General features: G+C 35.9%; 1 protein-coding gene across 1 annotated transcript; it reads right to left on the bottom strand.

The window, feature by feature from the left end:
- Positions 1-1,510: 1,510 nt before the first annotated feature.
- Positions 1,511-17,947, bottom strand: LIPI (lipase I). The gene is made up of 10 exons (XM_014872984.2): positions 17,682-17,947; positions 14,245-14,621; positions 12,562-12,670; positions 11,804-11,905; positions 10,685-10,774; positions 9,408-9,575; positions 7,912-8,004; positions 6,371-6,482; positions 5,847-6,020; positions 1,511-2,324 (listed from the first exon to the last, which is right to left on the bottom strand). Exons 1-10 carry the CDS (start codon positions 17,728-17,730, stop codon positions 2,237-2,239), a joined length of 1,362 nt encoding a protein of 453 aa, XP_014728470.2. The 5' UTR covers positions 17,731-17,947; the 3' UTR covers positions 1,511-2,236.
- Between the last annotated feature and the right edge of the window lie 532 nt (positions 17,948-18,479).

Here is an 18,479-nt window from a genome sequence, read left to right as displayed (position 1 = left end):
GTCTGAGAGCTGACACAATTAGTACAAAGTAGCATGTGGCAGCAAGCCACAGAATGTACTGCATTTCCAAACAATTACAGCCCATTTTGTTGGTGCTGGGAGACACGAGTGCTCAGCCACTTGAGAAGTGCAATTATGTGCTGGAAATGCACTGCCTGGAACAGTCCCTCTTACAAAACAGAATTTACCAGCTAAAATTGGAAATCAGGAATAGAAAGTTTCTTTGTCTCATGCTGTTTATTGGAACTCCAGTTATCAACCCCGCTGCTTCTTTCCTTTTTACCCAAAGCTTATGAAAATCAAGGCAAAAAAAATCACAATTACTATCCCACATATTTTATAGGGATGTTTAAATTCTGTGAAAATATCATTCCCTTTATAAAATATTATCGTTCCCTTATCACAGAACTGAGCAACACTTAGTCATGTCTGTGTACCTTCTGGTGTCAACAGGGAAAACATAAAAATTTTAGGAAGGTATCTCAGTCTGATATATTTCTATCCCTGAATATCTATATCACACATTGAAAGATTCTAGTTCCAGACATTTGAAATCTAGTCTTAGGTCTCTGTGCTTGTTTAAAGGGATATAAGTAGTAGGTTTTTGGAGGCAAGGTGAGGAAAGAAAGACTCAGAGACCTGTTAAGGTCAGACTAGGGTAGATGAGAGAAAGGCTGGACAGAATGAAACAACGAGAGTAACAGTAGTTTCAAAAAACAGAAAAGAAAAGAAATTTTAAAAATCCACCCTTTCATACATAGGCATATAAGCAGACAAAAATGTCTTCTTCTGTTTATCTCCTAATGACTTCCTCAAAAGAAAGGAACCAAGAATTATATAGTAAAATGCTCAAGCTGAGAACTTAACTATGGCAGTTGCCTACAGTAATGTAATTGCTATTTCTCTAGAATTAAATTTTTTTAAAGGGTCAGTCCATAAGCATGTCTGTCCAAAAGTCTATATATTTTTCGTTTTTCTGGACAAGTAAAAGCACCTGCAATGGATTTTTCAGAGCTTTGCATGGACTGGCCAGCATGCTGGAGCTGTCTTCAGCTGTGAAAACGTGCCTGCCTGCCTTAGGTCACTGCATTCCATCTTCTTGCAAACCAGCTTTTGACTCACAACAAAACATACAATTCACAGGTTTTGGACTTCCCACTCCACTGACATTCAGATGAAATTGGTCAACAGGTTCAACCAAGCATTGCTGTCAAGCACAGGGACAGAGGGGGCATAGGAAGGAAAGGACATGGATAATGTGCACAGGATGCATTTGCATGAGAAATCAGCATGAAACACATAGAACAGCCTTACAGAAGAAAAATAAACCCATCTGTCCTCCAATCAGTTCCATCAGGAAAGGCAGTCTGGGGCAAGAAAACGTTTTTTTCTGAATTGAAGGAGGCAATCTTTTTGTACCATTTATACCTGCTCACATCCCAATAGGTGGAAAGCTGTCATCAGTCTGAACCCGAGGAGCAGCTCTAATTCCAAGAGGCCCAAACAGAAATAAAATGAAAATACATTTATTTAACTTCTAAGTTATTCTCTTCAGAATAGGCATTAGATTACTTTGTATCTGAAACAACACTACATTGTCCACAGTGTTTATTAAAAAAAAAAATCTGAATGCCTGCAATAGCATTCATCTACAATGAGCATAAAGACAACAGATTTAAACTGGAAAATTTACAAATGTACTCACAAATATTATTGTTCCACTTCTCATACTGAGACATCATATAAAGAGAAAAAGTGAATTCATTTATCCAATGAACACAGCACAGCAAAACTGTTGTATATTAGATCCGTAGATCACATGTACAGTATATTAAATTCACTTAGTAGACAGACCATTATGTTTCCATGTAAAAGCCATTACAAATAATAAATATTTAAATATACATATGACAAATAATGTGCCAGGATTATGCAGATAATTCATATTTAATTCAATAGTTGCTTCATTGCTAACAAATAGTAATGAACAGACCACTGCATGTTCTCCAGCATGATACATTTACTTTACTCAAATAATTTTCCAAGCACATACATGTCTGAACTTTTCAATTAATTTCAGCCTAAGGCACTCAGAGCAAGTACTGCACATTATCAGGTAGACTCTCAAAAAATAAATCTAGTTTATCTCATTTCCTTTCTCATTGCAGTCTTTATCCTGAGGAAGCATCAAAATGTCACTGCTCCGAGAGAAATTAGGTTAGTAGGAGCCCTCTTTTCATGTACCCCTCTCAGAGCAAGGAATAGGTTTGAAGGTCAGTTCAGTATTCTCCACCAGTACAAAATCGAATCTGCACAGCTTTAGCCTACAAAAGCAGAAAAAGAAAAAATAATCATAATAGAAAAAGTTAACTTTAACAGAAAAATATTTCAGTATTTGAATTATTAAACGTCCAGTATTTACCAGCTCTCAGAGACAGTACTTAGGATAAAAAGTGTCTCCTTGTCTAAGTTTATATCCTATTTCATGCATTCCTAGAGTAGCTTTGACAGACTGAAAAACAACTAAACATCAGCTGGATGATGCAGAGAAGTGTATCACACTGGTCTGAAGTACAAAGATGCAGCATTTAATCCATTATTGCTATTAATCTGCATTCAAATTAAATCTTTTGCAGCATGACACAAAATCTGGGCAATTCCTGTTAACATAGGGCCTGAATAATTTATTTTGAGTTCCCTTGGTAGGAAAATTCTCAGCTTTTATTTTACATAGGAAAGTAAAGAACCACATCATAATATTTTCTCTTTCACTTGCAATGACAGCACGTGTAAAAAAATTTAATGCAAGAGAGCCATTTGTCTCCTAAACACCTAGAAAACTTACAGCTGACTAATACTGCACGAACACATAAAGAGGCCACACAGGGAGCCACATATACATGAAAAACATGCTTTTTGAGGTCAATATAAGTGCTCTGCCTTTTAAGGCAGAGGCAGGTCACAGTCCTGCTCTTCATGCATTATTTTAATGTATGGGGAGAGATGGGTGAACAGCCAAATGAAGGACACACCCTCTAATGGCACCTCCATTGCATACAAGCTATGCGACTTATTTTATTTAAAATTATCTTCTCTATTGCTCTGAACTCATAGATATGGCTATACCACACAGTTCATTTCAGCCTGGGATGTAAAATAGAGTGAAATAGCAAAAGGAGAGAACAGCACACCAGGCATTTCTGGTTTTGCCCATTCATATGAGATTTCCAACCAGTTAAGGCTCGACCTGTCTGTATGTGAAAGGATGTCAGATTTCTACTTAAGAATATGACACCTTTTAAGGTCTACACAAAGTAATGACAGTAATTTTATGACTAAAAATATCAAGATGAATTCTGGGGTTCTGTACAATGCAAAGCATAGAATTTCATCCACTCCTTCATCAACAATTTGTTTTGATTTTAATTGTTTCATTATTATAGTAGTTTTGCACAGAGGACAAAATACCTAGCCAAACCATAATGTTGAATTCTAGAAATAAAAGCTTATATTTCCCAACATATTTTATCTCATTTGAAGTGCAATCCATCTCAGCTTGTGATTACTGAGTAACAGGAATGCCTCACAGGAGCAGAGAGCAGGTTCACCAACAAGGAGCAAAACACAAAAAATGCTTTTGTTTGGTGAGGCTTCCTTAACCCCTCAACACAAATGGATTCTCTGCTGTCTACTAAAAAGCACGGGCATGCTCCACTTGTTCAGAAGAGGTATTTACAAGGTCTTCTGTATATTATCTCTGTTCTTGTTTTGTTTCTTGTTTCTTTCAAAAAAACCCAGAAGTGTCTGGGCTAATGACAGATGAGAAATATCTTTGAGACATTCACCTTCCCCTTTAACTGAGTTTGAATTCACTGACAGGTTTATAAGCTTTTGGGGATAACTGACACCTGGACATGCACAAGTTAGCAAAGCCTTCTGGTTTCACGGGTGAGCAGAAATGATTTATCTCAGGGATCAAAGAAAAGCATGAAAATTATATGTACCTTTCAGCGCTCCCATATTCACACACCATCTGTGTGAATAGTAGACCACTCCAGCAGACAATTGTCTGTGATAATCCCCAAACTCCCACAGTTTGCCATTAACCCAGACCTCGGGAGACTGGGACTCCTATTGTCTTTTATCCCTGCGTCTGTCCCTTGGTTTTTATCTACTACTTTGTTGTGAATAATTTGAATATTTTTAATGTAGTTTCTAGTTGATCATCCTGTATTTAAGTAATTGTTGTAATTATATGTAAATAAGGTAAATATAGGTTAGTATAATTACAATGAGCAATTAGGTAATTATACCAAGCAATAATGCTGTAACATCTGCATTTAAATTACCTTCACATGCTGATTCAATATAGTATTTTTTAGTGTTCTCTAAAAGTATCTAACATGCCTCTACAGCTGCAATCTGATGAGGCTCTACACGAAGGACTTTAGTGGATCCTATATTAAAGCATATCAAGTGCTTCTTACTTTTAAACTAACAAGAGTCAGACTAACAGGAATGAAAAGTTAAACCCTGTAAGGGCTGTTCACTGAAAATCTTTCTTGTTTTCTTGCTAGATCATTATTTTAAAAAGTCCCAAGTGCTGACAGGCTTACACAAAATATATCTTCTGATTTATCACCACTGGACTGAGAAAAAAATTGGAATATGATTTAGAACTTTTCACTCTCTCTCATCACCAAATTATTTCAAATAAAATCATGCCATTTTCACCTGAGATCTTGAGACTTATGGCTTTCAATAAGTAAATAAAGTCAAATGTATGTACATTCTGGAATACTATTTTGAATATTGAGTGTTTTGTTTCTTCCTAACTCTCTCCCATTCATCTCCTTTTTCTCGGTAAATCTATAATAGTAGATGAATTTAAGAAGGTTTCATAATTTTTTGCAAAGTATCATACCCAATTTCTACTAGGCTATTATCATACACCATATAAGAAATCTTCAAATGTTACATCTCAAGTTAATAAAATAAGATTTAAGATTTAAGACTTAAGATTTATTAAGTATTGTAATATTATCCTCACTCATTACTCATTTGATATTACTTATTTGATAAACATTTCTAGGTTTTTATTTTAAATTCTGACTTTCTTAAAGCTGACATTAATAAGAAACAAAGTAACAACTCTCAAATACAGTATTCTTGCTACTCCTGGATATTTCTTACCTATTCCATGTAATATGTTCTTTTCACAAGATGCAAATGCAAAATTTAATTGCTAGTGTTACTGTACAAGTAAATTTGGAGATTTAAAAAATGAATATGTAGAATACTGCTGAAATATTTTAAATCAGAATTAATAAACATTAGTAATTACACTCAATTACAAAAACAAACAAAAAAACCAAAAATGAACAAATAAGCAGATTATTTAATTTTAACTGGAAGCAGACACAGACTGTGTTCTGATCTTAGAATAACTTTTTACCTTCACCAATAAGACCAAAAAAACTATTCCAGTTGCACATGTCGCTGAAGTGCTCAATTTCACACCTGAGTGTGAAAAGCTCTGTACAGACACATGAGAAAATCAGAAAAGCGCTTGGTAAAATTTATCTTATGGAGGAGAAGCTGACCATGCAGGTGTAAGTCAGGCTGGTCCTTGAAAGCACAGCTGTGACACACAGCATGTGTGACACCTCCATGTACAAGCTGCTGTGCACTAAATGTCAATGTACACAGCAGCTCTTCCACATGACCAATTTGATCATCAGGAGTAATATGCAATTAAAAAAAATATTGCAGGGAAATACAGTTTACTGAGAAACATTCTGAGCACCTGAGTTGACACTCAGCTGTGATACATGGCAAACACTCACCTTTTTGGATTATTGAGAGATTTCAGCTTCATCTGAAGAATCCTAAGCTTGTGCTTTGGGCCTATTAAAGTCTTTGTAGAATAGGTCAAGGAAATTTTTGCAATGTTTTCAATGTCTCGGTGAAATCCAGTCAGTATTTTGACTCTTTTATATTGCTGAAATGTTGAAGCTTCACTAAAGAAAAATATTTAGTCAGGCTTTTGTTAACTGAGTAATATTCATTATTGCTAAGCATTATCATTAAACTGGGAAATCTTGTGAGATGCATCAACCTTGAGTATGAACGAGGACAGCTAGCACAGGATTCAAACCAGTATCAAGCAAGGACCTGGGAAAGGATTGTTTCAGTGCAAGGGCATTGCCCCTGACACTGAGCCACATCCAGGAATTGGTGCCATGGCTGAGTTTTAACAAACTCAAGATATTTTTCAACTTACAAGCTAACAAGTTAAAAACTTTAGAAAACTCAGAAAATTAGTCCTACAAAGTGATAAAAAAAGATTTAAAGACAAAGAGCAACATACCTATTCATCTGTGACTCTACTGTATTCCCAGCATAGTCTGTTATTTTAACTTTAATGAAACCTTTCCTAGTGCTTTTATTCCAGGTAGTAATGTCCAGTATGTAATTATACACTGCAGGAAGAAATAGGAAATCATGAGAGTCAAAAAAATGACCTCAACAAGAAACAGTGTTAAATGCATTCACTGGTAGATGATAGGGACTCTTTACTTTTACACTACCAGTTCAAAGGAGAATAAAAAGCTGACCTGCCTTGCACCCTCAGAAACCCTGACCTGGACTTCTGTAGCCATCACCAGTACTGGAACCACACACCTTTCCTGCTCCCAGTCAGGACACCAAGTAAAACTTCCTTTATTTTTCGGCATGTTGCTTATTATCATTCTCTCCTTTATTTATTTATAAATAAATCTTTTTCAGACTGGTTTGTTTTGCTTCCTGACTTTGCATAGTTTTTTTCTTCTTGATTTTGCATATTTTCCTTTAAATTTATACTGTCATTACAATATTACTTATTCTGCTCCATGTGCCTCCTCCTATCTTTGATATTTCTCTCCCTCTTTTTTCTCTTCTACCACCACCAGAGAGGGGGCAGGGGAGAACAGTAGTACCAGGTTTGGGTTGAGCTGAAAGACATTGGGAAGCTGTGTTATTTTATGTAAATTTTATGTAAAAAGAAAAAAATTATGTAAAATCCATCACTTCATTCACCTCTCCTCAATGCTTTGGAAGATACAGGGATATCAGCAAGCATGACTAGGACCGTGTATCCCTGGTCATAAAACTTGCCAAAATGATGGACAAAACTAATGGGAAAACCTAACTTCACATGAATTCCCTGCAAGCCTATCCCCAAACCCTAAATGAAAGAACCTTAAACATAACTGATTAGAAGTGTGTGTTGCACTCGTTCAGGGTGATGAAGTATTTTAATACAAACTGAAATTGGATGAGAATCTAGGATGTACCCACATGGGTAGGTAGATATCCAATATATAAACTGCTGCAGCTGAAGCCCATGCCATGAAAGCTCATTGTCTAATAATTGTATAACCCTGAAGCTGTCAGCCGAGTTTTCTCTTCACTGTTTTACTCCTGGGGAGACATGCAGCAGCTTTTGCTGACTGTAGGGTGATCTGCTCCCGGGATGGAACACAGAGGTGGCTCTTTTTTGTCCTCCACCCAGGGCACTCTTACTTCCCTTTCCTGCTCTCTGAAAATGGCAGCAGCACTCCCATCTAAGCAGGTTCCATCAATCCAGCTTTTGCCCTCCCACTTGATTCTCATTTTCTGTCTTCCTTCTTCCTCTTGGCAGTCTATCTCACTACTTTAAAAGTTACATTTCTTTCCCACTTCACACACCATCATTCTTCTTCTTCCTCCAGTCTGTGAACTAACACTTAGTTCATGGCTTTTTACATCATCTTACACAGTGGCTAGCCTTAACTTGCTACTTTTAACATGTTTTCACTCCAGATCAGCTAAAAAATAACAGTGATAATTTTTTATAAAGCGTTTTTATGCATGTCTTTAGTCACTCACTGCAGAATGGGTCCTGGCCCGAGGTATCAAAGTAAGCTTTTGTTGGTGAGCTATACGGTATCAGCCGGTTTTTCCATCTATCAGCATGATAACCTGAAATCCAAAGTTTAAATATTTCATTTCAGACATTTAGCAAAATCATGATATGCAAATGTTTACACAAATGAATCTCACACAGTGACAAATTTGGCTTTAATTTTCTTAAATATTCTCTGTGAAAGAAAACTGACGAGAAAAAAGAAGGAATCCTCTGAGTAAAACAGACTGTAGTATGCAAGTATTTACTTCCTCTAATATATTAGTATCACTAAAATGCCATAATGTAATAGTTACCTCTTTAGTCTAGACACTAACTCCAAAAAGTATTGCCTACAAAATCCTGCAGAGGTAACAAAAATAAACCCAAAACTGTAGCCCAAAAATTTGCAGGGAGCACTTACAGAATAGATTTCCTTTCTTTCTTTTGAATCATTAAATATTTTTAAATTCTTTAGCCTATTTGTAGATATTGTTTAATAAAATATAAGAAACTCTGCAAACCCCCTAAGCTCAAGGATTTAACATAGAAAGAAATTTGCATAATTCCATGATTCCTGTCACTGGGGTTTGATAACAGTCCTTGTTTCTAGAATGGATGATCCTGTTCTCTCCCTGTTAATCTCTCTGCTTGGACAAGGAGGGCTAATTCCAGGCTGCACAGCTGCCACTGCAAAGCAGGAAGCAGGAAAGCTTGCAGCAGAAGGATGCTGCTTCTCCACTCAGTTCCCAGAGTCAGCAGCACACTGAAGAAATATTTCTCCACCTCTATCTTGGGCATTCTGTACAAGTGCATCAGGCATGGCTAATAACCTTGCTGAAGGAGCTCTGGAGTCTTTCTTTTCTACTATAAAGGCTCATTGTGGTCAGAGTTTTTATCATAAAATAGCACACAGATTTATCTATCCTTTTCTTTCTAACCTGATGCAATATAGCATGCACATCCCAGCATAAGGGCTCAAAAAAGGATAAGATAAAAACTGAAAGTTAAGTTCTAATTATGTATTGTTTAAATTTCATTCTTAAGAAAACCCTGCCAACAAGGAAATGCTCACACTATTGTAGCTCTTTTCAAACTTCACCCAGATCCTCTCTAAAAGCAACAAACCCCCAAAACAATTCAAATCCCCTCTAAATAAAATCTTGATTCCAAAGGAAGAGTGAAATAAGCCATAAAGTTGCTTTAAACATTAATACTCTTAAATAAAAACCACAGGTCCTCTAGGGCTCATAAGACACTTCTAAAGACTGAAGTGATGAACTAAACACTAGCAGTTCCTCTCTAGAAGGGGAAACACTGAATCCATTCCAGACCAGAAAGCATAAAGACCAAAGAGTAGGAGCAGTCAGCACCTGTGCCTAACACAGATAACTATAAAGCAGACAAACTCATGAACTCTAATCTACTTTAACTTCCCAGGAAATCTCACCCAGCCCAGAACAGATATGGTAACACTTACCCAGCACTGGGCAGGACATTGGTTGGAAAGCATCACAATCAATACATTTTCCTCTCTTGTAATCCAAGTAAGAGTCACAAGGATATGTAATTATGTCGCACTTGCTTTTCAAAGATGATAAAAAGAGGAAGACAGATCTCTGATGGCCACATTTAAAAAATTTCAACCCTTCAGGAAAGAAAAAAAAATATAAAAAGAATATACTTTTTATTAATGAAAAATGGTGTTGTATAAGTAAAATCATAGAATGGTTTGAGTTGGAAGGGACCTTAAATATCATCTTGTTTCAACCCCTCTGCCTTGGGCAGGAACACCTTCCACTACACTACATCAGAGCTCCATCCAACCTGGCCTCGAACACTTCCAGGGTTCATCCTGTGGTACATCCACAACTTCTCCATGAAATCTGTGCCAGTGCTTTACTACTCTCTGAATGACAGTTTTGGCCAAAAAAAATCACTATGAGGAACACTTCAGACATTCTTCTCTCTACTTTTCTGGAAAAATAAATTCCTTCCTTTTCTGAAAAAGCAAACTTTGGGAATTGTAGAGATGACCATTTGGCTGGCTTAAGGGATTCTCCCATACTCACAGACACAAGTGGAAGCCTTATGCCTTTGCAGCAGCTCTAAGTGGTAGCAGCACTGTGCAGTTTAGTAATGAGAAACACTGACAGAAACAAATATATCCAGAAGAGCAAGCAAAAATAATTGCCAGCAACCTTGTCTAACACTCATGGAAGTTGAAATAAGCAAAATTCTGCATCAAAAGACCATTTCATAAAACCTTTTCCATTCTAGAGTCTAAAAGACATATCTGATGCCAAAACCTAGCTCATCATTGCCAGCCAGGAGGAACCTAAACCACAGTGGGGATGTGGAAGCCTTGCCTTCCATGTCATAGGCAAGGAATCCTGCCTGAACCACTGGGACACAAACACCTTCCTCCATGCCTGGACCCATACAACCATGGAAAAATAATGATCAGTATATTCATTATATATACTGATATATATATATATATAAAATGTATATATATATACTGATGAATCATGCCAGTCACGCCAATATTAATGATATGATGGGATATGTATGTTATAGCAAGATTATTTTCAAATATCTTTATTATTTTTCATTTGATGCATAAGGATGGAAAAAAAGAATACAGTCTCAGGTCCCATATCACTGACTAAGTGCAGTGTACATTCAATTCAATTTAACCTTTTTAAATTTGATCTCAAATTTTTCTTCTCATTAATTAAACATATTTTTATTTACCACTTAAAAATGTTTTTGGACAACCAGGCTGATCCATTCCTCCATTTGGATAGAAATCAATGGTTCCTAAAGGCTTCTTGAAACCTAGTACTAGAGTAAAAACATTATGAATTAAAAAAAAAACATTAACAGAATTACAAAGGCAATTATTTATCATCACATTCACTCTAAAAATCATGGAAATTTTAAAGAAAATTATGGAAATTATACCATTCTTTCTATACTGTAAATCGAAGTCATACTATGAAATAAAAGTCAAGGGTTTTTTTCTCTTTAAGAAAATTATATATATGTAAAATGCTGTACACAAATGTATACAAAATTGTGTAAGATTCCTACTGCTGCAAAAGGGAAAGAACAGAGACAGATGTAACTGAAATATTATTTACATAAATAAATTTATGAAATTCACGTTCTCTCCAGCAACCAAAATTCTTTCCCAGTGCAATTTTCATTAGAGTAAATTTTTCCATTTTTTGCAGGACATTGGAGTCTGAAGTACACTATTATTAGCAGTAATTTAAAGTAGGAAAAACTGTATCTGTCCTATAAAAGTAAGCAAAATTCCATGAGTAAGAGTTAATTCAATCGGACCTGCCTCCCTTTTTACCACACATTATCTTTATTCACATAGGGGAACATTACAAAAGTTGGTATTTTACATCCTCACATTTAAATTTGTATAGGAAAATACTTAAATTGAATATTATGAGGGAAACTGATATGAAACAACACAAATAATAGGACATTTGTGGTATTAAAGGTTTATTTATAATTTTGAGGAAAAACTGAAACCAGAGATTAAAGCATAGATGAAGCAGACTTTACAATGTTCTTCTTTTTAACCTTACAGTAATGTGATTTAGTATTTTAAGCAGTGGCTCTGTGGTGTACTAAATTGATACAGCAGAGCCTGTCTCAGAAGGGATTAATTCAGTGATAAACATGTGCTTACAACCTCTGTGCTCATACACACTGGCCCAGCAAAAGAACGTTCTCAGTAACACAAAATATTCTCCTGCAGCACTATTTGGATGTTACTGAAACAGCTTATCCCTTCTCTTTCGCTTTCCTGCCTTTCCTCAGGCTGAAATAGGCAAGTCAAGGCTATGTTTTTACCATCAATATCTGAATGGATTACATCCACAAACTGTGCATCAGTAGCATCCAGTCTGCGCTCTGGTGGTTCTCCAGTGAACGAGGGGCCTGCTGGATCCAGACCTGAATAAAAACAACATTTGGATCATAAACCCTGGGCTCCTTCTACAGATGTATAGAAGACTTACATCTGAGCATTATTCAGCAGTGACTTTTCATTCTCTTGGTATATATTTTTTTTAAATAAAAAGCATAATTTTTCTATTCAGCTTGCTAAGAAAAGCAAACATTCCTACCACAAGACTGATCAACCCATATCTATGAATTTCTTTCCATAACTAGATGTGCTCATCTCTCATTTATTCAGATAAATATAAACCAACAGCTTTGGGGACCAAATCAGGAGAATTTGTTTTTTCTTTTCCCCAGAAAATACTTGTAGCTATTATACACTTCATAAAACCAAAGTGCACAATATAACTGCTCTCATCTTCAGAACACAACTAGTCAGACACTCAGGTAGCATATCATTTAACTTAAGTGGCATTTAGCTGTAGCACTCAATTTTCATTTGAGAGACTAGAGGCAACCAGGTTGCAAAATTTAATCTGTAATTTATGTCCTGAAGGCAGACTTGCTCAATTTCCTGAACTGCTATCAGGGCTATATTTTTCCTCATGTATGTCATCAAATATTCAGTTCTCGTTTGTCGAAGTCTCAGTGCTCTGACAACATTACAAGGTACAACAGAATATGTACACTGGGATTAAAAGCCTTACCTGTAATTCTGCCAAGTTTGCCATTATACTTCTGGCCAACAAAACCAGCTACATGAGCACCAAGACTAACACCAATCATGTACACAGAGTCAAGAGAAGCTCCACCCACCTATAAAGGGAAAAAAAACACCAAAGCCAGTCACACACAGAATTAATGGAACAGAAATCAGTAGGCTGATTTAGTTTTCACTTTTTTCACTACTTTAAATTATATTTCTGACTTTCTAACTCTAAAAAAAAAAAAAAAAGGTATCAAAAAGGTATCATGAAGTTCCTTTCAGTTTACAGTTCTATATTAGTTAAAATGTAGAAATTATGAAATTCTTTACCTAGAAAAATGTAAAAAGGAAGCTTGAGTCACATTTCTCCTGAAATGCCACATTGGTTAGATGGGGAGCAGGGAAGGGAAGAGGAAGACATTTGTCAGATATAAGAAATCAAAACTACGAATGAGGAAAATAACCCCTATTTCCCTGCTTTATCCTTCCAATAAAGTAAATTAAAAACATAATACCATTAATAAATACTTATGCCACACAACTGCTGAATAATGTTACCAAATGCATACCTTAAAATGACCATTCTACAAAGCAGGCAGTATTAAAAAAAAAAACCAAATAAAAACCTACTAAAGAATTCTAAAACAGTGTCAGCTGACCTAGTTGGAATCCCTGCAAAATGATGGGGAGACACACAGGATCTGAAACATTAATATGTCTGAAAATTAATTAGAAAGGCATCACAACAGCTTGCAAGTGTGAAACTGATAGCTGTGGGACACTACAGACCCCTCCCTCCCCCACTTTCAGGACTCACACACACTGCCACTGTTTGCCAGGGAGATCTGTAAACAGCAATTCACTTGGAGACTCTTTTTATTGTCCTATTTATTTTTTTTTTTTTATTCCATAACAATAAACCTACTGGCACAATTGAAAATTGCTATCACTGAATCTAGTCCCAGAGCACAGATTCTGATAGGCTTTCCCTCCTTTCACCTCAGCCCTTCTCAAAATGCTGGATGTTTTTCTCAAATTCCATGTCAATATTTTTTACTGCACAGCATTCAAAAATTTCTGAATTTCTGAGAAATAAGTGATGAGAAAATAAGAAAATTCACGTGACAAATCAGACAATGGCATAAATAACATCATGCCATGTTTTGTTCATTTGATCAAGCAATAAATCTATAGCCCAATTAAGACCACTGGCATCAACTATGGTTTCAGCAACTGCCTCTAGAGACAAGAAGTTTATACCATTTTGGAATTAATATTTGTAACTTTGCCAGCGGTTCATTTTTCATTTAAAACCTTTATTTATAGTAGGTTAATAGTAAAAAGAGTAGTGCAATGCCTTTGTAAAATGTTTATACTGCATGCTATTTGAACACCTCTCCCTTCACTTCCCCACTGCTGAATTCACTCTTTCCAGACTAAAACTTCCAGCTGGTTCAAGAAATCAGATGCACTTTCAGGCACATTTCAGTGAAAGGGAAACAAGAACTCAGGTGAAGTTAAATATATGCAATAATAACTGCATGTAAAGTTAGTAATACCTCTCTAAAGAAATGTGATTTGATATTGTTCACTGGACCTCTCTATAGATATATTTTAAATACCCATTCCCACTCAAACCATGCTCTTGACACTTATTCAGAATAGATGCAATGCTCTGCCTTACCAGCATCTGGTCAATATAATTCTTCAGTATTTCTGCAACTTTTCTGCAGTTTTCCACAGCAGTAATGTAATTCACAGTGGTAGCACCACGATTCCAATCAACTATAATGAGATTAATATCCTCTACAGACAGTAAAAGCTCCTTCATGTCACCCAGCCATGCTGGAGGAGATCCTGTTGGCCTGAAGCCATGAATAACAAAGACAATTTTCTTGGTTGTATTCAGGTACTCAGATGCAGTAACGTTGTGTTCAATGAGTCTCTCAGAACAATCTTGATTTTTCCTCGTGTATAGGAGTAGCTGAACATGGAGTTCTGTTCCAGACAGAGCATTGCCTATGTTAAGGTCTGTAAATTCGGGACATTTTTGCTCCTCATCTGAAAAAGATGAAAATGTTAGACAGTCATTTGATGAGTTGGGCCACCTGAAATACCACCTCCTCACTTTTCTTTCCATATGTCTTTCTACTGAAAGTGGAGAACTTCCATTTTTTTTACCCTTGACTTTTGTAAAGATGTGTCAATACATGCACTGAACAAGGAACCACACGAAGTTCAACTAGTAACTCTGCAGATACCATTATGCTTCTCCAAACCCTTCAAATGTGAAATTATCCTAATTTTTCTTGAACAGTGTCTTTTTCTCCTTAAGTACTAATTAGTAGTCAGTGTATATCTTTTACTTCACCACCAAAGGCAGGTTCTCAGAATTTTTCACAACAAGTGTGTGCTGTATAAACAGGAAGGCTGCTGTGGTTGTTTCTTCCTCTTTGGAGGGTGGCTGTGCTGCCAATCCTTAGACCTTATTTTGTTTCATCTAGAAATAAAAAAATAGCTGCCTGACAAAACAGGAATGATCCAGAATCCTTTCCTAGCTTTGGATCACCATTACCAAGAAAGAAAGAATCTTGCTCTGAGTTTGAAAAAATAAGAATTAAGGTCACAATGTACATAATGGCACAAGGCAAACAGTAGGATTTAGCATTTCTGTCTGTACTTGGACAGATAGGGTGTACCAGGTTAAGCTGGTCAATAAGAGGATGGAGATTTTCAAAAGAGTCTAAAAAGGCTAAATTTCTCCCCTATCTGGTTAGCAACATCCAAAGTACTCACTTTAAAGATATCTTTTGCCTGCTGAGGTCACATTGTGTGGATAAACCACTTCAGGACTCTTGGCAGAACACCAACACCTGTCACAGTTCTTCTGCTATGGCCTCTTCACCTTTGTTACGGTGTTAGTAGGTTTTTACCCAAAGTTTTTGGCCCATCTCTTGACTTCTTTTGTCTCCCTGGTGCCTGATGGCACCTTTCTCAACTCTTTAGTCATTAAAATCTTTGCAAAACAAGTCACTTTCAAGAAAGTGAAAGTGAGAAAAGAAATAGTATATTCTTAGTTTCTTAAAAATAATATTAAAAAAAAAAAAACTCCTGAATTTCTCAATTTTTTTGAGTCATAAGAGAAGCAGTTCCAGCCCTTCTCCTTTTCCCAGAGAACAGCTTGCAGGCAGAATCCAATCCACCATATCTGAGGTGGACAGCAAGACTGCATCCCTTCTTAAAGCTGCAAAAGGCAAGTGTAGGTGCCTTACAAGATATCTGAAATATGTGTTCAATACTCTAGTTCAGGTCTAAGCAAAACTAAACAATGTGAATTACAGCATTCAAGGTGCAGTAAAGATTCAATAAAGGCACTAAAGACACTAGTTTAGGGAACTAGATCAATCACTTCTAGTGCCAAACCATGTATCTACAAGGACTAGATTGGCCACCTCTGGGCTGGACATCACAAAAAAATTATGGGTATAGTCCAAACAGGAGCAGGCTTGAAGTTACACAGCTTTAAAATTAACCTGAAACTCCCTGTTGCAAATCAACCAGACAAAAGTTTCATGCCCATTATCATGTTATGACAGTAACTACAGTTATTACATGGAGAAAAACACAGAATTATATTTCAAAATAAATACAATTGTTTTCCTCATTTAAACACATTATAATATAAATAACTTTTACTGAGATTTCTAGACAGTTTATTAACTAACAACTAATACAGGAAGGCAATTCATTTCATTGCTTGGACTTGTCCAAGAAGTTCCGAAACAGAACTGTTCAGCTGAATTTAATAAAAATAATAATCAAGAACTTGATAAAAGTCACACTCATGACATGATCCGGAGATGTTAACAGTATGTGTCACATTCGATTTCTAGTTTTCATATATTTATATATGATGATAAAATTAGAATATAAATTACATTATATTAAATTCATCTACAAAGTGAAAATAAAAACCAGTCACTTGATTATAGTTTCAGAGGTACAACATGAAACTGTCATTTGCCTGATGTGGTCTTTAAATCCAAGTTTAATCACTGATCCTTAAAAATCACTCCTTCATATCTAAAATATAAAAGATTCATTATAAGATTTTGCTCTTTGTCACTTTAAATATTTTGATTTTTTTTTCTAATCCTCTGATTGGTAGAAATAAAAATTACTTCTTCTAAAGCCAGTGGAAGGACAGTGAGATACACCAGACACAGTCTGTTCCATGGCAGTGAGAAAACTATCACAAGGAAATTATTTTAACTGCCAAACCTATTTACTAATTGGCAAATGTCAAAGGGAAGTAACTCCTTTACTCTTGGCTGTGAAATGACAGAAGTTATTCTTTCAAAAGTAAATAGAGAATAAAACCGAAATGATGATGTCTTTACTGTGGAATTAGATAAGTACTACAAACAGGTTTCTAGATTTAATACTTTGAATTGTTTAGCAAGGAGTCATTGGGGGAAGTTTTTCAAACTCCTATTTCTCATTGAATACTGGAAGCAATACCCAGCTGCCTTCTGTGGACTCTTGTTGGAGTACTCACTCTTTCCTGTACAATCAAAACACACACGGAGGCATTGGGCTGCTACAAATGCAAGTTTAATTTTAATTAGTTTTAATCAAGTTAATGTATAATTTTAACTTTCTTGTGCACGTTGATAAGCATTTTAATTATGTGGTTGAAAAGGGGAAAATCTTAAGTGCACAGTCTTTTTTGTAACTAAATTTTACTATTTAAAATGTAACACATAACTTGAAAATCTAAGCACCTATCAAATGAGCAACAACCAATAAACTCACACGAGTATACTAAGACTATTTCATGATTACGTCTACTTTGTACAAAGTGCACATACCTGAGCAGGTCTCTGGGCAAAGTACAAGCCAGAGATAAAGTATCAGGTTTGGTTCTATTTACTTTAAAATGAAACTTATGTCTCAGTTTAAAAGCTTTGGAATTTTTTTACTGATCATCTGCTCCATTAGGCATAATTAAAAGGATTTTATCTTAATCTTTCAGCCAATTTAAATGAAGGAATATTCATTTTTTTTTAATGTTTGATTAAAGTGAAAGTTCTACATTGTAAGTAAGCTAATGGTTCTTACCTGATTTCACCCAGAATATCAAACAGATGAAGAAACACAATTTCAACATGTGGAAGTGAAGAAAAAAGTGATGTGTAGTATCCACAGACAAGTGGCAAATTGAGTGTTTCCTTATGCTAGACTTCTAACACAACTGAATGACACCAAAGAAGTGAGTGAGTAGGAAGCAGAAAGTAAAGCTGTAGTCTAGCTTCTGCAATTTATGACTCCTCCTATTGAGTGACTTCAGTAGATGGGGTGGTTTCTGGGCTTCGAGGGTTGGGACTGATTTTTAATCTATTTCCCTCTCTGTCTATCAGCAGATTTACACGTAAGCAAGTGATGTCGTATATTACTGACAACTCCTGCATGCGTGGAGTTTAGGAAGTGAGGTAATTAGTGGTGTATCCCATTAAAGATCCACAGCGTGGGGGGTTTTAAGTGTTTCACTGAACTGCAATTAGGGGCATTGAGAAAGGCAAAAAGCTTAGAACAAAAAGTCATTCTGCTGACAGAAGGATCTTCCTCTTAAAACTTGAAAATAATTCTGAAAACTGTATCTCTGGAGATCATTTTTCCATAAAATTATCATCTGAGCTTTTCCAATGATTCATTCTCTAACCTAAATTCTGAGAGGGTCAGCAAAAGCCTCTCTGGCAGAGAGATAGAGCATAGAGTCCCACAGACCTCACCCAGATATTGACTTGCTGTGTGTTTTTTAACCTCATTCCCTCTGTATTCCACATGCAAAAAAATGAAAAAATACTTATTCTTATGAAGCTCATTTATTTACAAATCACTTTACTGGGTAAATACAGG

The sequence above is a fragment of the Sturnus vulgaris genome, chromosome 2 (genome assembly GCF_052056855.1).
Source record: "Sturnus vulgaris isolate bStuVul1 chromosome 2, bStuVul1.hap1, whole genome shotgun sequence".
Taxonomy (NCBI): Eukaryota; Metazoa; Chordata; class Aves; order Passeriformes; family Sturnidae; genus Sturnus; species Sturnus vulgaris.
This window is presented reverse-complemented; position numbering and strand designations above follow the sequence as displayed.